This window comes from Misgurnus anguillicaudatus, chromosome 16 (genome assembly GCF_027580225.2).
Source record: "Misgurnus anguillicaudatus chromosome 16, ASM2758022v2, whole genome shotgun sequence".
Classification (NCBI taxonomy): Eukaryota; Metazoa; Chordata; class Actinopteri; order Cypriniformes; family Cobitidae; genus Misgurnus; species Misgurnus anguillicaudatus.
The window spans coordinates 18,401,804-18,421,237 of record NC_073352.2 but is presented as its reverse complement, the minus strand read 5'-3'; the positions used below and the strand labels follow the sequence as shown (position 1 = coordinate 18,421,237).

Sequence of the window (19,434 nt, the reverse complement as noted above, 5' to 3'; positions counted from 1 at the left end):
TTGTCACTGGGACATGTATGTATGTATGTATATATATATATATATATATATATGTATGTATGTATGTATGTATGTATGTATGTATGTATGTATGTATGTATGTATGTATGTATGTATGTATATGTATGTGTATATATATATATATATATATATATATATATATATATATATATATATATATGTGTATATATATATATATGTATGTATGTATGTATATGTATATGTATATGTATATATATATATATATGTGTATGTATGTGTATATATATATATGTGTGTATGTATGTATGTATATATATGTGTATGTATGTGTGTATATATATATGTGTATGTATGTATGTATATATATATATGTATATATGAAGAGTTTCGTTGCAAAACGAGATAAATCCATTTTTTAACATTTTTGTCAATAAGTAAAGTTATTGAATTGTAAAATTGCAGAAAGTTTTTGTTAGGGTTAGGATATCATAGTATTTATAACTAGTGCTCCGCAAAAACAACAGAAGTCTATGGAATGTCCTCATTAGGTTTGTGTGTGCGTGTGTATTTACAATGGTGGCCAAAAGTGATGCCTGGAAGGCATATTTGCACAATATTTGCTTTTATAATCACTCAATTTCAAATAACCATCATAAACGAGATGTATGGTACAAAATGCAAAAACAATATACACAACTAAACCGATGAGCTTTCCTGGGGTATCTGGCACCACAATGTCAACAGCAGGTCCATCAGTTGTGGTGGCAATGTGGTGCAAACCTGCTTTTCCAAGTCGAACCACTAATGTTTAGTTTGGTTCATGTCAGGTGAACCCAAGGGATTAGCAGAAATTTACCATAATGTTCTTTGAACCACTCCTTGATGCTTCTGGCAGTATGACATTACACATTATCCCAATGGGGCCATCACTGCCAGGGAACACATTGCCAATGCCAATTGAATGGGTGCACTTGGTCCACAACAATGTTTACTTACCTGACAGCTATTAGAGATGGTGCAATTGTAATAATGGGGCCTATAGTGGCCCAAGAAAACATCCAGGTGCCACAGCCTCTGTTGGTTATCGCACTCAACCATCAGTGTGATGCACCAGCAATCTTCAATCGTCAGATGAGGCCACTTTCTTCTAACCATCCTCGACCCAATCACAATGTTCTTGGGCCCATTTCATACATTGTTGGTGATGGCGTGCAGTTATCATGGGGACCTGGCTGCAATGAACTGTGTACTGTCACCACTTTTGGACCTGCTGGTGATTCGTCACACTTTGGCCCTGTGGTCACGGTGAATAATGGGCAACAGTGTCTACTCACTAGAATCATTGAGCTTCAGATGACACACAACTGGACGCCAATTTGTCATTTAGCCATCCGTGCACCACTTTTAACATGTAGGTTTACTCCGTACAGTGGCACATGAACAACCCACAAAGCGCAATGTTTCTGAGATCGAGGTTCCAAACAGTGGGATCACAATTTGGACTCTATCAAAATCCAATAAATCGGCAGGTCTATCCCTTCTGAGTCAAACACCCCTGCTGAAAAAAACAGTGGAGCCATTGCAGAAAATTCTAATGGTTTCCATTAACATACCAATAGGAACCATTAGCTTTTACCATTAAAACCACTACACTGTAGTGTGGTTTGGGCCATATTTCATTAGAACCAATACATATTCCATTAGAGACCAACAAAAAACAATACACTGTAGTGTGTTTTGGGCCATATTTCATTAGAACCAATAAAATTCCCAATAAAACCATTAGAATTTTCTGTAATGTTTTTTTTCAGCAGGGACTCTACTGACCGAAAGCTGGTCCTTGGGCGCTACATGCCTTACGAAAATTAACCATGGTTTTATTGTGGTAAAAGTAGTAACCTTTTTTTTGGTGTAGCCTATTGATTACTGTCAGCAAAACTATGGTTTTACTACACTAACCATGGTTTAACTATGGTTTTTGAAAACCATAGTTGTCAAAACCATGGTTATTTTGTGGTTACCATGGTTTTACTACAGCAACCATGTTTTTTTGTTTTAACTGTAGTAAAACCATCGTTAATTTTCTTAAGGGAACGCCTACTGCCATCGTTTGGTTGCCAGATGTGCTCATTACCCTGCTGAAAAAAAACCCATTACAGAACATTCTAATGGTTTCCATTAAAATACCAATAGAAACCATTAGCTTTTACCATTAAAACCACTACACTGTAGTGTGTTTTGGGCCATATTCCATTAAAACCAATAAAATTCCCAATAAAACCATTATATATTTCTGTAATGGTTTTATTGTTTTTTTTTTTCAGCAAGGTAGGCTGGGTGGTGATAATGTATTGTGTGTTGTATACATTTATTAACTATAATATACAAAAATATACAAAAGCTCATATTAAAATAAATCATATTTTATCATTTGTTCATTTTTTGTTGAATTTTTTAAAGCCATTAATCTTGGCCTCGACTCAGTGAGCTGTTCGTGTGCAATTCAGTTTACATCTTTATTATGTTTAAATATATCATAAAGAGTAGTTTAAATAATCGTTTGCTTTTATTCAGTTTTCTACGTTTTGTTTTGTCAACTATTCATCACAAGGCTAGTTTCTTAAAGCACAGTTTCAGCAGACTCTTATCAATGGGTTTCGGTAAGTAAACACGAGGCGGGGTTCATAGAATTTCAATCATGTAAATGAGTAAAGCAGTAGAGAGCGCGCGGGTCGCACACCACTCCAATGACCAATCGCACGAGCCCCTCGACACACCCAAAACACCGTGTGCCAACGGCTCTCCCTTGACTAAATAAAAACTGACCGTGGGTGAAAAATCACGACCATGTCAGTAGGCTAAATCACTGTGGTTAACGACACAACGCGCTCAGTGCTCCAGGTAAACACACATTGCAGTTTTCGCAATCGCAATACACCTGTTCGACTTCCGGAACAATGACGAGGGTTTTCCAAGAGCTGACGACAGGTGAGGAATTTGCGACAAAAATCCTGTCGGTCTTGAAATGCGAATCTGTGACTATAATAGCTGAATTTCTTCCTCGCACCAGGAAGATACCGAGTTTCAGGTTACTCGTGATTGTGAAGATCCGTACTTTGACCGTGTCTTTCATTTTGGGAAATTGTTGCAGGTATGTCTCGACGCTCGGGAATTATTCCAGATGAATCCACCTTTAACGACTTTAAAAGACAGTGTCTGTCTACGGAAAACTGGATCAGCAAGTATGATAAGAACGGAATGGAAGTTTGGGTCGAAGGTGCTCCTTTAAGTGCGACTCAAGGGAACAAGGGCAACAACTCAAAAGTTCACAAAATAAAGGTGAGATGCTAAATATTTACATAATAATACATAGACGTGTATAACATGTGTGTATATATAACAAGTTAAACAGGTTTGATGGTTTTAGCTGGTCTAACATGGCCATGATCTTGATCTTGGTCTTACAGTCTTGCCAGATGGTGTCCAAAATTTTTTAAAGTTGGCTTGACAAGCAAACCAATGGGGCCTTTTTTTATTGCTTGAGTTTTATTGTCTTTTATAATGTTTGTATTGTTTTAACACTATATCTAATCAGATTCAACTTTATTACTCGAGGTCCATTAGCAAAACTTTAAAATGCCAGTGTTATTTTCTCAAAAGTGACTGATATCGCACCTCAGTAAACGTAGGGCTTGATCCTATATTATATATGATAATAAATGCATTATTTCCCATACAGTGTCGAATAACCATAACCGATGTATCAGCTGCTATCATGTATGACGTGCTTCATGACAGCCAATATAGGAAGACATGGGATCCCACAATGCTGGAGAGTTTCGACATCGCTCGCTTGGCCCCTAATGTTGACGTGGGCTACTTCTCCTGTGAGTTTATGAAAACTTGTACAAGTATTTTATACTGTTTTTTTTTACGTTTGTCATCCGCGTGCTTTTATTGTACTCTCAGTTTTAATTCACCCAGCAGGCAAAGCTTATAAAGTGATTCTGTATAATAGCTTATCAAAGTGCCTTGGGGTTATAGATAAGCTCTTGGGAAGTTTTAGTGCGTATTTATAGTTGACAACAAGATAACGCTCCTCTTTTTCCTCTGTGTTGTAATTAGTAGTTCATGGTAGGTGTTTATGGGCCATCTGCCTGCAGGCCTTATATTTTTTTTGGTGCTCTTGTCCATAGGGCTTTGTCCGAAACCACTGAAGAACAGAGATGTTGTGACCCTGCGGTCGTGGCAGGCGTCTGAAGATGAGTATGTGATTGTTAACTTCTCAGTGAAGCACCCGGTAGGTCTTTTATTTAATTTTTTTCATGTGCATCTTGCATAAAGTACATCTAGTTGGTTGCTTATTCTCTTACAGTATATGAATAATTCTCTAAATTTTAGTGTATTGCTTTATTATACAAAAAAGTGCTTAATTACTGAACCAACAGGCCACTAAACTGAATTGGATATATGATTTGGTTTTGAATAGGTTTCCTAATCACTATGTTTATGGTTGAGCCATAGTTGGTATGTTGGGATGGTCAGGATTTTTTGAACAGATTAATGTTGAGCTTCGTAATGTTTACACTTATCAAAGAAATCGCATAGCTTTAGTATAGCCTTCTATCAACATTTCATAAAATATTTTATTTAACTTTGCTTTTTTTTAGAAATATCCGCCAAGAAACAACTTGGTACGGGCAGTTTCCCTTCTTACGGGTTATCTGATCCAACGGACAGGAGAGAAAAGCTGCGTTTTCACATACCTCTCACAAGCTGATCCTAGAGGTAAATCGGTTGCTTTCCCTTGACGTATTCACACAATTGCCCAAAAAGCATCTTATTTCTGCTGTTTATATTATTTTTAACAATTAATTTGATTTGTTTTAGGGTCTCTACCAAAATGGGTTGTCAACAAGGCATCTCAAGTTCTGGCGCCAAATGTAAGTACTGTAAATATTTTTGTATTAGTGTAATTCGGTGTTAATTCGGTGGGTATGCTAATGCAGGACACTCGGAGGACAAGAGTCTTGTTATATGTTGGTATATAAGCATAATTGTTGCCATGGTAACCGACTGGAAAATCTTGTACTGAAGACGCTCACGCAGCACTGGTGTGCCAATGTGAAACTTGTTTATCTTGTTCTGTCTGTAGGCTGCATATTTTTTTATACACTTATGTCACAGTGTGTCACTTGAAGTCTTTATTCATCATTGCTGAATAAAGACTGACACGGCAAACAGTTACATTTGTACGAATAAGGCATTTTTTCACTGTTGTGCACAACATAGATCTAGTTTTTATGTTGCATTTTAATTAATTAATGCAGAGACATGATATTAGTTTAGGATCTGGGTTAAATGGATAGTTCACCCAAAAATTAAAATTCTGTCATCATTTACTCACTCTCATGTTGTTACAAATCTGTATAAATTTCTTTGTTCTGATGAAGAAGAAGGAATATATTTTGAGGAATGTTTGTAAAAAAAAAAAACATTTGTGGACCCCATTAACTTCCATTGCAGGAAAAAAGAATAGTATGGAAGTATATGGGGTTTAGAATGGTTTGGGTGAACTATCCCTTTAAATAAGGCCTGCTTAGAGTTGGGGGCCAATGCAAAAACATCCCTGTTGGCATTGTTTGCTTTTTGTGGCTGTCTGTTTTATAGTCTGATATCTTAATCTACTCATTTGGTTGGGCTGTTTGCTTTATTCCCCGACTGCATCTCTGTTCAAATGACACCATGATAAAAAGCTTATTTTTCACTCCTGGGGCCTGTTTCAGAAAGGTGGTTAAGTAAAAACTCTGAGTATGTATCCCTGAAATAAGGGAAAATCTGAAATGCTTGAAATACCATTGAACCACCCCTTTAAATTTAAAAAAATTTAAACACAAACAGTTTATTGAAATGACTAACTTAGTAAAGCCAATTTGATATACTTAGGTGCAGAGACCGTCTAAGTGACTAAAATTTCATGTGCTTTTATAGAGGATCCTGTAGATGATGATGTTGCATTTATTTGTAGGAAGTTACATTTATGTCGGGAGAGGGTTTTGAGACCCCAAGTTTTTTTTTGTCATATCCACTTGCATTTATGTGAGCAGTATTATCTTCTTTGCGGTCATTTTAGATATATAAATATCCTTAAAGGTGCAGTGTGTACATTTTAGCGGCATCTAGTGGTGAGGTTGCGAATTGCAACCAACGGCGTAGTCCACTGCTCACCCCTTGCTTTTGAAACACATTTGAAGAAGCTACGGTAACTGCCACCGGACAAACATGTCATCGTCGGAGACAACTTGATCAAAAAAATTGTCCGTTAAGGGCTTCTGTAGAAAAATGGCGGCACAAAATGGCGACTTCCATCTTTGTATGTAGATAAAAAGGTCTTGTTCTAAGGTAATACACATAATGGTTCATTATAAAAAGGTCTTTATACATCCCTGATAATATAGTTTTGTATATTATTTTGCATTTCTGTCAAGAGATCCTTCTAAAAATTACACACTGCACATTTAAGTGACTAATACGACCTGAGTTCGAATACCGGCTTGGCATATTTCAGTTTTATTCATGAAAAACATTTGTAAAGTTTGTATGCCAAAGTCTTAGGCCTAATAAAATTTTTAGCTGAGCCGCTGACATATTATTTTCATCTATGGGATTGCATCTGCTTGAAAATGAATATAAGGTGTAATAATGTACAGTCCTCCTCAGTTTATTTACTTTTGATATTTTAACCGCAATGAAAAATTAAATGTATGCATTTACTAGAGTAGCAATTTCCCACAACTTTTTTCTTTAAAATATATGCTTGTAGTTGCTGTACATTAGTAGTAAAAAGGATTTAGACCTCTTTGTCACGTGCTGTTGCCATGGCAAATCGTAATATCTGAGCTCAATAGGCTTTATGCCCAGCTGCACTACTTCCTGAACTTCAGCCAGCTCCTTGTTTCCTGTCTGCCATTATTGGACAAACTGATTAATCCAGGTGTGCCTGACCTCAGTAGTCACAACAACAATAATCAGACACACCTGGATTAATCAGTTTGTCCAATAATGGCAGACAGAAAACAAAGAGCTGGCTGAAGTTCAGGAAGTAGTGCAGGTGGGCATAAAGCCTATTGATGATCAGAGCTCAATTAATGATGGCTTTTCGTTGTGGCTGTACATGTGCTTAACTCAGAGTCAACCTACTCGGAGTCGATTGAACCAACTCAGATCAGCTGTTCTGTAACCGAAAACTCAGAGTTTCCTATCTCAGAGTAAGTCAACTTGGAGTTCAAGTTTTAACTCGGAGTTGGTTGAACCTCCTTATACCACGGGGCTGTTGAATGCTTTAATCTGATTGGCAGAGAAATGTTCCATGGGTGTTGATTTTTTTTCAATAACCGCACACCTTACCTTTAAAATGTCTTAAAAATAGGCACCAGAGCAATATTTTGGTAACAAGTATAAGCAGAATAATTGACTCCGGTCCTTTGAATTGTTTGAATACAATGCACACCCAAAGTAGTTAGGCCGCGGGTGTGCATTATTTTCGTATAATTCAATGGCCTGTTGTCAATTATTCCTTACTTATTGAAACGGGCCCCTGGTGTGTTATTCCTTATTATTGAACACCATTATAATCCCGGAAGTTAGCGGGACACTGGTTCCCTCACTAAAAAGCCCATTTATTTTCCCCACAGACTTTTGGATTATCGCACAAAAATGAGCTCTGTGTTTAACAAAAGTTTATGAAACTTTAATGAAGTTAATCTTTACAGATGAACACAACTTTTATATTTGTTGAAATCATTGGTTGAAGTGAATATATTGTACATTGTGTATATCAGAAAGTGCTTTCATGCATCCTCCAATGTGTGTGTGTCCTGTTTTTGCTTAGCAATCTAATCTTGATGTGCATTATTACACTGTGATCACTGTTGCCAAACATGTTCAAGACATTACTGAAACCAGAAACGCTATTTATAAGCTGGAATAAGCTAAAAAAATAAATGAGTTACGCTCAGCCTGAAAATGTGGTGAAACAGCATTCTGTTTCATAGTTAGCGTTACACAAGACCAAACAATTCAATGACGCATTCAGTTATATAGTGCTGCTCCCTGATTGCCATCTTTTATTCCACAGGTTTTAAGAAGCGTTCATAAAGCAGGTCAAAACTACCCCGCATGGAAAGCAGCAAACAGTCCAGATTACAAACCGTGGCTGTACCCCATACAGAGCGAGCTGCCAATGATGGATCCAGCAGAACTGTCAATCCAGCGCGTCGATTCACTCGAGAACGTGGACGAGAGCCTGACCAAAGATGCTCAGGAGAATGAAGACAGCAGCTAAAATGACTCAAATAACGACCAGTCCTTTAGACTGCTGTCTCGATGTGGTCCATCTCATGGGGTCAGTTCAGTTACACCTCACGTCACTTATGGTCTGTTTCTTTTTATTGATCGCACAGATATTGTTTACAATGGTTGTGCCCTGCACTGATCGCATTTTCACGTTGGCACGTGTGACAGATGATCAATAGGAATATTCATACGACCTTTACCACACAATTTGGCACTGGCAACAAACAACAGATGCTCCTAGATTACCTAAAAATTTCGATTTTTCTTATGGCAGTGCGCACATCATAAGCGTGTCTTTTTTGTGCAAGAAAATACTATGAAGTACTGTTGCTTAAGTTAAAACCCTTTTTAAGGTGGTTATTTTTTTGTTTATTTATACTGAATTATTTTAATTATGCTACTTGTTGCTATTATTGAAATTCGGTATGATGTTTATTTCTTTAGTCAAGCATGTTATTTAAGCCTTGTTTTAAAAAAAATCTCTGTAGTAGAGGAGAGGTTACTTACAGTGTCATTCTTTTGTTGTGTATTTGTTTGTAATGTATTTGTTTAAGGGAGTGTCCATATTGGCTTATGCGTAAGAATGAATGATTAACAACAAGTAACCAGGAGAGAAAACCTGTGATTAATGATGCTTTACTATGTTTGAATCAGTCTGAGTGGTATTACCTCAGATTTGCTTTACTTGAAATGTTTTGTAGCTTATTTGCCTGTAACAGGCAGAGGAAACATATGGCAGGGTTACTTGTATTTCTGACAAGTGACTTGTCTGAGGATGGATGGATGTATACATTTAACTTGAATTTCATATATATGAAGTCCTCACTCAATGAAGGGAAATATGGTTTTAATATTTTTAATAAATGATTGTCCGAAAATGTTTTGCTGACTGTTTATTTCTCACAATAGTGTTGCAAGTTTTACACCGAGCTTGTTTAGAATTTTGTTTTTTATTTACATAAAAAAGTGACTTTAAGTGACTTCGAAAGAGGAGAAAACTAGCAAAATGATTGCAAGCAATAGTTTAAGACAGTGGTCTCCTACATGGTTCAGAGCACATTCTTATTGACGGCCTCAATTTTAACCCTAATAAGTCCCTTGGGGTCAATCTTAGCCCCAAGCCACTTTTCTTTAGTTAAATAACATGGTTCCCTTCATCTCAGTGGAATAAGATTTTTTGACTTTTCCAGATTATCTGTCAAGATTCATATAAAAAAATGGGCTTGATTCGGTGGTTCTAAAGAGGTGTAAGAAATATGGTAACACTTTATTATAATGTTCATTAATTAACATTAGTTAACTACATTAGTTAACATGAACTAATGATGAACTGCACTGGTGCAGCATTTATTAATCTTTATTAATGTTAATTTCAACAATTACTAATACTTTATTAAAATTTGGTTAACGTTAGTTAATGCACTGTGAACTAACATGAACAAACAATGAACAGCTTCATTTCTATTAACTAACATTAACAAAGATGAATAAATACTGTAACAAATGTATTGCTCATGGTTTGTTCATGTTAGTTAATACATTAACTAATGTTAAATCTTGAACATTATAATAAAGTGTTACCAGAAATGAAATATTCACCAAAAGAGGCACTTTGGGGGTAAAAATGACCCCAATTGAAATGAATGGGAAATGCAAAAAAATCATTTTTTCCCCCTTTTATTTGTCAAAAAAAAATCAATGCATCCAGAATAAATTTGTCAATTTTAACACAGAAATGTAGGCCTTGTACTAGAGCAAAAATGCAATATAGAAAAGACATGCTCAATCACACACACACACAAAGGTATGACTGCCACAAAGAGCATTTTTTATAGAATTTGGCAAAAAAAAGCCACAGATGCAGAACAAAGATGTAAAATGCTCACAAAGGTGTGTGCGCGCACAAAGACACAGTAAAACTTACACACACATGAAGACAGACACACACAGAAAGACAAAGTCACAAACGCACACACACACACAGACACAGACAGACACAAACACACTTACATTAAGGTTGGCCATGTGTGCCAGTTCCGCCGGACACGTCCCGAACATGTTTTCGGGTTCGTTCTCCGGAATTCGCGTTGGTCGACCGCATACGTCATCAAGGTTTAATATTTCAGGTTTAATTTCAGAAAAGCAACCGTTACATTTCAAGGTAAGAATGAAACTACAATGATTGTATGTCTTAAAAGAAATAAATCTTAATTTTCTAATGTATTTTAACTGAAATATGATGACGTATGCGGTCGAGCAACGCGACTTCCGGAGAACAAACCCGAAAACATGTTCGGGACGTGTCCGGCGGAACTGGCACGAATGGCCACCCTACTTATATTGTCAAATTTCTGTGGCATTTTGTAAAAACGGACATTTCAAATGCATCAAAAACTACAAAAAATTATACTATTTGAAATAATGTTTATTTTTAATGTCCTTTCTAATGTTTATATAAACATAAATTCACTAAAGTACTGATGTTGAGCAGTTGGCCACATCCAGTAAAATGAATGCGTCTCTATGGGCATCTGCTGGTCAAAATGATTTATTTCCTAAACTGTAATTCTTTTATGTTTTTTTCTAAATACCAAATGGCTTAATTTAACACATAACACCTAGATCAATATCTAAAAACAAATTTTAATCAAATTTAGATTATAATTTATGTGAATGTTTCATAAAAAAAAAATTATCAGGCAAGCTAATGGTGTAGTTGAGGAATTGAGTGGTAAACAGGTACAAAAGTACTTCAGATCTCCCAAAACACAGCATTAATGTATAGATGGGAAGTAAACGAAAAAAAGATATATTATTTGTATCATTAAAAATGTATATATTTTTTGTAATCACTCTTTTAATCTCTGGGGTCATTTTTACCGCCAAGGAATTCTAACTTATACAGGAAAATAGGGTTTTATGAGAGTTAATATTACTTTTTTTATATTAGCTTGGCTTCTTTTATGTATGTTAGCACTTTAAAAGATAAAACACATACTAACAAGTCAAATAAAATCAAGTAAACCATAAAAAGTTTACTTGAAAAAAGTATCCCTGCAGATTGTTAATCTGTTGTGGTAGCCTGTGCTCACAAAAAGGTTGGAGACCCCTGGTGTAAGAGGTGCAATATAGTTACTTTCAGCTAACTAAGTTTCAACATTCAAAATAATTTTTAGCTGACCAAACGGAGTTTAAAAAAAGATCCCTCCACCTGTAAAAAAAAGAGTGAATGTAAATAATCAGCAGAGATTTTTGGGGGGAGAGATGCACAGCAACCACAAGGCGTTGTTTACTCACTGACCACAGGGTTCTGGATGGAGTGTAGGTTTGTAAGTGGGATTGTAGATATGTTGTGCCGATTTGTATGCGAGCAACAATAACTTGACCTTTTTAGCGATTGGTAGCCAATGGAACGAGATGATGAGATGTGTGAGATTTTGAATTACTTGTGAAAAACCAGCTAGTAGAAGTTACCAGGACCTGGTCAAGGAGTTGCCACATGCTTTGTTAGGTAAGGTCTGATTTTTCTGATATTTAAATGAAAACAGCACAGAAAAAATGAACACGATTGCTTTAGTAATTTACACGTTTTGTCAGTAGCACTGTTTCAGCAGGACATTATTTCACTGATCCAAACATTAAAACCAAATATGTTGCATCAGATTTTGCAGTTAAATTGCAAAGCAAGAAAATGTTAATAAATATTACATACAGACAATAATAGACATTACTAGCTTTGTTCCACCAATGCCTCTTAGTTAAAATAGTACTAATACTAATAGCAGACCATAATTCACAATGTGCCCTTTGTCCTAATGAATGTATACACTAATTTCAATCAATAAATATCACTTTACCATACTTCCTTTTCATGTGCACACTATATGTGATATAAAAACCCTACTGTCCCAGAAAGCAAAGGAAGTCGGTGTAATTAAGATTGAAAAGGAACAGAATTTGGAAATGCCGTGTGCTGAATTCAAACAATTAAAAAGTTAAAATAATGCATGATTTTACACAGTTGGCTTGTTCAAAAAACCTGATGCACAGGTTTGAATCATGAGACATGTCCTTGGAGTGTTTGGAGATTGTTTCTTTGAAGAAAATGTTTTAGAAAAATTCATTAGTGGGAGGAAGATGAAGCAGTGAATGCTCTATTCACACGCCAACGCCTCATCATCTGCGTCATGACGTTTGTTTCTTTATGCAGATCAGCTCTGCCATCTAGTGTACAGTCCTCTCCTTCTGCCTCTGGTAATCTGGAAAAAAAGATCAACATTTAGCAGACACTTCATCCAAACAAATTAAATTAGATGTAATGTTTCCTGGGAATTAAACCAAATGCTAGCACTCTACTAGTTTACAGGAACAACCTGTTTACAGTGTTTTTCGTGTTTAAAAGGAGTCAGTAAAATGATTACACATTGATTCGATTTTTAGAGGCATTTTTAAAAATAAGTTTGAAAATCCCTGATCTATCACTAGTATGAACTTATCACAAAAGAAGAATGAATATAATATACTACTTACTGTAAGGGAAGTAGCGAACTTTCATCAAAATCTCTCTTGCTGTCTTCAGTATCTCCACAGCCTGAGACATAAATCACACAAAATTCTGTTTAGAGGAGGTGAGTTGAATTTGATTTTGCCACTTTCCTTATATCAGATCTTACCTTTGAATGCTCAATGTCTTGAAAATCCACATCATTGACTGAAAGCACCTGATCACCTTCCTGAAGTCCGGCTCTATGTGCATCAGAATCTGGCACTACCTATCAAAACATTTTATATGACCGACATAAATAAAGGAAAAAACCCAGCATAAATAACAAACCTGTCTTTGAGAAAACTACCTTGGAAATAAATATACCGAGCTGAGAGGCTTTTCCACCACGAATATTAAAGCCCAGCTGTGCACCAGGGGGCTTGTTTAAGACTATGGTGCGAGGTAGGAACTGGGTAAGTTCATTATTATAGTCAGGGTGATGTATCCTCTGATTATAGGAAACAAATGAATTAGAGTATTAGACAATACGATCACAAAAGTTAACCGACAAATGTGTAATGTTTGTGACTGTAACCTTTACCTCCTGTGGAGGAATCCACGCGGGTGGGCTCTCATAGGAGGGAAGAAACACTACAGGCAGTTGATAGTCATCATATGGGATCTTTTGGTCCATATTTTTTTAGCTAAGTTGGAAGAGAAAAATAACTGATATGTTTCTCATTTCATTTTAAAGGAAGACAGTCATACTAAAGATTTTATCAAATGCTATACACAAGATTGAATCTACCGACCACCAAAGCACATATTTGACAATTATATTAAAAGATTTAACGTACTTGGTAAGGTTTTCATTCAGCATTGATTACGTTACAGCTGGCTAACCTGCTAACAATGAACAACAAACATAGCATGCGCTGCGCAAAAAGCTTAATATACACATTTTCTTAACGTTAGGTGAAAACGAAAAAGTTACAGATATGTTCACGCTAAAATTAAAGACAAGCGATAATTACAGCTGGTTATTTTACTCGACAGTTTTGTCTGTCAACTCACCATGAACTCCTCGAGCGAACCATTAGCCCCGCCCTTCTGTAGATCACGTGATCCGCATGATATTAGGCTTGTTCGACTTTATGCGGCGGCGTAAGAACCGACAGCCGGATTACGTCAAAGTACCGCGAGAACGATTTGAGAAATCATACGAAGTCTAATTTCGTCTCGCTCTCGCGGTACTTCGACGTCATCCGGCTGTCGGTTCTTGCGGCGCCGCATGAAGTCGAACACACCTATTTTTTTATTGAGGAATATAAAGAATACACATACATTCAGGGAAAGAAAAGCATTGTTAAATTACAGACAATTTGAATAACAATACAAAAATATAAAAATAAATATCACAATCAGTTATTAGTTTGCATAAGGTTCTATATACATTTTCTAGGTAAGAAAAATGCATACTTTAAGTTACATCTTTAAACAGATCATCATAACATTTTTAAAAAAATAGTGTACATTTTTTGTTTTTTACAAGTCTTAGAGATGAGACAATGGATCTTATGTCAGTAAGAAAAAGTGGAAAATACAGAGGGGATTTAAGCCATTTTTGTTTGTGGATGAAGAATTTAAATAAAATAAAAAAGTTAACAGTTTTTCAATAAAACACATTTTGGGATATTCATAGTAGAAAATAATATCTTTAATAGTGAAGCTATGGGTCATATTAACAGAGCTGAAAATACTTAAATCAACCCAAACTTGACTGGTTAAATTAAACTAAAAAAAAAATACGTGGGAAACAGTTCCGGTCTCAAAACCACAAAAGGAGCAAACATCCTCAACGTCCAAATACTTAGAGATGAGAGGATATTTGTTTTATTACTATAACAAGATACATCTGGGTAAAGTCATTGAACTAACCTTAACATTAATGAACTCATTCCCGGATGCGATCTTTAGAGGTCGCATATAATAATAAAAACAAAAAAAGTGACATTGCCTTTTAAGGGTATTTTTCAGCTAGTCCTGCAGTGCCTTCAGACACTGTTATTACCCAAATAAACGTGTAATTACAAAACAAGCTTAACACTGCTTTCGTGTATTTTTTTTCAAACATTTTTTACACCTTCATTTATTGTTTATGAAATTACTTTTATTTTGTGGTGTTTTTCTGAAAGAAGACCATTTCTTGCCAAACCCAAACCTATGAATAAAGAATAGCTAATAAAGAATACATTCACATAAAAAACACACAATTTCTCAAGAGCAATTTTTATAAGGGACACAAAAATAGAGAAACAACTGTACATGCAAGGATATGTTTATATACAGAGGATCAAGCCTAATCCCTATTAAAATCCAGCTATGACCAGCATAAGCTGGTAGCTGGTTTTAGCTGGTTTAAGGTGGCAGCTGGTTTACGCTGGTCCTCCCAGCCTGACAAGATGGAGCCTGCAGCTAAGTCCAGCTAGACCAGCTAATTCTACCCCTTACCCCTTCCCCTTTGTTTCGCGCGTTCACGTGAAGGGGTAGGGGTGTCTCAATTCTCCTTTGGCTGAAGGGGAAGGGGTAGGGGTAAGGGCCAGATAGCCCTTAAAACGAAGATTTTTCAGGACCACACTTCAGACGAAGGGGTATGATACATTTCCAATATGGCCCATAAATTTAAGTATTTTTGGACATTAAAAAGTATTTTAATAACAAATAATCACTTGTTTTATGTTGCCTTTAATCTTGTGTTCATGTATACGGTATGTTCTCAGAAAAAAGATTTGTAAAAATCGCCATGAAAAAAGTTTGCTAATGTTATTGACTTTGTGATAGTTCCACAACATATATTTTTTTAGTAATTTCTTGTAATATTAAATTTTATTGTATTATTACATTGGAGCATCTATGACGTAGGAGCTAGCAACGACTTATGATGACGTGTAACGGTCTAGTAGTGGTGTCCCATTTCTTAGGGGAATATTTTCAGCCCTACCCCTTGACACTCTGTTTCAAGGGGCAAGGGGAAGGGGTAGGCGTAGGGGTAAGGGCAAGGGGGAGGGGTATAAAATAGAATTGGGATTGGGCCTGCAGCTAAGTCCAGCTAGACCAGCTTAAAAAGTGACCTAAACACAGCTAGACCAGCTTGCTAAACACAGCTAGACCATCTTGCTACACCAATACCAGCTAAAACCAAGCTGGGAGACAAGCTAAAACCAACTCATCATCTTATGCTGGTCGTAGCTGGATTTTTTTGTAGGGTAGGGATATTATTTTTCAAAAGTATTTATTGCAATGTTTTTGTAGTAATAGAATTAAATTTAAACTGAACTTTAAACGTAATGATTGCTAGCACTAATGTTGCTAACATAGCAAAATCATGAAAAATGATTCTCAGATGGGGTGGGTCTGACCGCCAGCGATTTCTGCCTATCCAAACAGCCGCCCTATTGCTGAATAAAACAGCATGGACCAGCATGGGAATTATGGGCCAAAACACAACATATGCTGGTATGACTAGCATGGGATGCTGGTGCTAATCCTGGTTTGGTGCTGATTTACCTGGTGCTAATGCTGGTTTGGTGCTGGTTTAGCTGGTGTTCACTAGCAAACCAGCACCAAAACACAACATATGCTGGTCTTGCTGGTATGCTGTTTTTTTCAGCAGGGATTAAACCCTGAGGTCTTGTATGTCGTAATTTCAAAAATAACCGGCTGGCTGTAGATTATCCCTTACATACACATGTCGGAATGTCGAGCAGAATCAAACATTTCTGTTTATTTAACACGATAAATGTAATAGGCCTACTACCAGCTATATTCAAAGTGAACCACATTTGGACCACTGAAAATGTAGTAGACAGATTATAATTCTTGTGTTTGCCATTAAGGGGCATATATGCTTATGTTAGTTTTTTACGATTGTTTTGACAGTTTTTTCAATGCTTCTAACAATTTTACTAAACTCTTAACGCACCAAGACACCCAACTGGCCAAACAGTTTAAATCATGCTCAAATTGTAAACTAAACTTTCACACTGTTTACCAAAACACAGCAAACATGTCTTAGAATCAACTAGTTATAACAAATCACCAACACATGTTAAAAAAGAAATTGCAATATTTTCTGTCAGTCCTTATACAATAGACAGTATCCAATATTGTTTTGGTAAAAGATACAGCAAAGTTATCATCTTATTTATAGCCTTTCTACTTGGCCACATGTTCTAATCCCATCATCACATATCTTTTCTGGCAAGGCAACTCTTCCTTGTCCTGGTGGTCTTCCTCTGACTTGTGCATGTACAAAGAGGTCTTCTTTAATACCATATCGTAATGTGATTAAAAGATCCTGAGAGTTTGGGAATAAACTGTGATTTTTATATTTTCAAAACTTTATTCAGCTGTTTTCATGAGCAATGGAATACTTTAATACCACTGATCTATATAAATGACTGGATTGCGCATGACGTCACACTTGTGAAGCCACCGCGCCGCCATGTTGGTATACCCAAACGTTCTATTAAATCAATGGACGATGTCAGATTTTTATGATAAAACATCACTTTACTCGTCTTCGTTTTTATATGTGAAGTTACCCTGTACATTATTACAACACAAACGTCCTAAGCATGTACATAGTTATTTACTGAAAGTTGTACCTTTTGCGTTTTAAACAGTTATTATACATTCATCTTAATTACAGTATCAGATCAGCAGACAGACCGCAGCATATTTAGTATTAATGACAATAAACGTGCTCATTCTGAAATCTAAATAAATAATCATGCTTTGTACCGTATGTGCATGCAATAATTTGCTAGTTTTGTAATTATCTTATCTAAACTTACAAGTTACCTTAACTTATTTAGAGAAATAACGCTGACCGTCACCGTGTAGCTGAATGTCAAAAAAAACTTTATTTATACCCGTGTAATTAACAAATGCAACAGACACACTCACCTTAACGGTTTTTTGTAAATCCATTATCCTGCCCGATTAAAACATAAACATTGCAAATAACACCAGAATTAACAAATAATTAACGTACACATATCCTAAACATTAACCTTGTGTAACTGATACGCTGTAAAGGAGGTAAATTTTGATCATGATTTTGAATGGAAGTCAATGACGCTCTCTGCCGGTTGGGTATACCAAGATGGCGGCTCGAACTCTGCGCTGGCTTCACCTCATGCAGTTACGTCAAGCGTTCTATGCGCAATCCAGTCATTTATATAGATCAGTGTTTAATACACATGAGATATATTTGTGTTTTAATGTATCATATGAACAGCTGTTCACAGACTTTATAGCCTACACATAATGTTATCTGTTCTGACACACAGTGTTCAAGTATTTGTACATTTGACCGTTTAAATCTATTGTTTTTCTCTTGGTTAAGCTTGTGTGTAAAAAAAATATTTTTTATTTATTTTGTGTCAAGGCAAGAAATGTCTTAATTGTATAGCTTACACAGACTGGTGTTTTGCTATCCGTAAGAGTTTAGAAAATTTGTTAAAAGTATTGAAAAAAATGGAAAAGCTGCATGTGAGAGTTTACCTGTTGCAGCAAAATGTTTGTCCTGTGAGTTAGTTATGGTCATGTTTGCTCCATCCTCTGAAGATACATGAGCAATAACCAGTAAACTGATTTGGCTGCATTCTTTGCTTGTGTGCTTCTTATTGCCAAGTTATCACAGAAATAGGTACAAAATTGACACTTAGAGCCATGGGGGAGACTGGGTATGGTTATAACACAGGTCATTTAGTAACACTTCCAATTGGAGCAAGTTACAAATCACCTCATGTAGCCTACTTCACATATGCTCAGTTTAGTCCTTATTGGGGGAAAACTATTGTTTTCATTTACTTTTATTTGTTTATTTACCCAAACACACCAATTATGTTTAAGTGTTGTATCAAAATCTGTTTTTGTCATATACATTTTATAATGTTATTTGTAACATTTTACTTCTTTATTTATTAAATGACTCATTTATTTGGAATTAAGGTTCAGGTAAGTTCAGATTTACTGTTTAATGATTATCAAACAGTACAGTTACTTTAGCCTCAATGCTTCAGTAAGGCATTTCCTCATTCAAATATACTGTATCTCCTCTGCTTATGATTTTCTCAAGACACCATAACCCTAAAACAACTTTCAGGACAAAAGTCCAATTTTTTTTTTATAAAATCCTATATCGGATCAAGACTTTTTCTAAGTTTGCCTCCTGGGCACACAACAAAAAAGTTGGACTTGATTCAATAAGTGGTTGAAAACGAAAATACCCCTTAATATTTTGTTCAAGGACAAATTTTGCTTCAGTACAGATGGCCACATCAAATACACTCACATGGGCACTCACACATATCATCAACACCTCCCTGCTCACTGGCACCTTTCCATCCACTTTTAAAGAGCACCTATTGTCCAATTCACAATTTTACATTTCCTTTGGTGTGTAAGTGTGTATAAGTACATGTTAAGTATATGCAAAAGGTACAAACCCTAAAGTAAACGATGACGGGAGTTATCATCTCCAACGTAGATCTCTTTCCTTGGACTACAACAAACACACGGATTGTAGGCAACAGTTTACTTCC

General features: G+C 36.0%; 2 protein-coding genes across 5 annotated transcripts; one reads left to right on the top strand and one right to left on the bottom strand.

The window, feature by feature from the left end:
- Positions 1–2,679: 2,679 nt before the first annotated feature.
- Positions 2,680–9,217, top strand: stard14 (START domain containing 14). Its single transcript, XM_055178733.2, has 7 exons — positions 2,680–2,970; positions 3,134–3,321; positions 3,722–3,869; positions 4,179–4,282; positions 4,653–4,770; positions 4,873–4,925; positions 8,120–9,217. The coding sequence occupies exons 1-7, from the start codon at positions 2,940–2,942 to the stop codon at positions 8,324–8,326; spliced, it is 849 nt and encodes a 282-aa protein (XP_055034708.1). The 5' UTR covers positions 2,680–2,939; the 3' UTR covers positions 8,327–9,217.
- A 2,674-nt stretch (positions 9,218–11,891) lies between these two features.
- pdzd11 (PDZ domain containing 11) lies at positions 11,892–13,995 on the bottom strand. Of its 4 annotated transcripts, none has more exons than XM_055178827.2 (7): positions 13,898–13,970; positions 13,681–13,726; positions 13,425–13,527; positions 13,191–13,331; positions 13,011–13,109; positions 12,868–12,928; positions 11,892–12,596 (listed from the first exon to the last, which is right to left on the bottom strand). In XM_055178827.2, the coding sequence occupies exons 3-7, from the start codon at positions 13,515–13,517 to the stop codon at positions 12,562–12,564; spliced, it is 429 nt and encodes a 142-aa protein (XP_055034802.2). In that variant the 5' UTR covers positions 13,518–13,527; positions 13,681–13,726; positions 13,898–13,970; the 3' UTR covers positions 11,892–12,561. The 4 variants fall into 4 exon arrangements, with proteins under 4 accessions (XP_055034802.2, XP_055034801.2, XP_055034800.2 ...); XM_055178826.2 differs by having other exon boundaries at positions 13,681–13,729; positions 13,898–13,954; XM_055178825.2 differs by lacking the exon at positions 13,681–13,726 and having other exon boundaries at positions 13,898–13,995.
- Positions 13,996–19,434: the final 5,439 nt, after the last annotated feature.

Excerpts from the sequence above, each read along its gene's own strand:
- pdzd11 (XM_055178825.2), bottom strand. The coding sequence starts at position 13,517 with ATGGACCAAAAGATCCCATATGATGACTATCAACTGCCTGTAGTGTTT. Across the intron at positions 13,332-13,424 it reads CGTGGATTCCTCCACAGGAG|AGGATACATCACCCTGACTA; the intron begins GTAAAGGTTACA and ends TCCTATAATCAG. Across the intron at positions 12,597-12,867 it reads AGTTCGCTACTTCCCTTACA|ATTACCAGAGGCAGAAGGAG; the intron begins GTAAGTAGTATA and ends CTTTTTTTCCAG.
- stard14 (XM_055178733.2), top strand. The coding sequence starts at position 2,940 with ATGACGAGGGTTTTCCAAGAGCTGACGACAG. Across the intron at positions 2,971-3,133 it reads TTTCCAAGAGCTGACGACAG|GTATGTCTCGACGCTCGGGA; the intron begins GTGAGGAATTTG and ends AAATTGTTGCAG. Across the intron at positions 3,322-3,721 it reads CAAAAGTTCACAAAATAAAG|TGTCGAATAACCATAACCGA; the intron begins GTGAGATGCTAA and ends TTTCCCATACAG.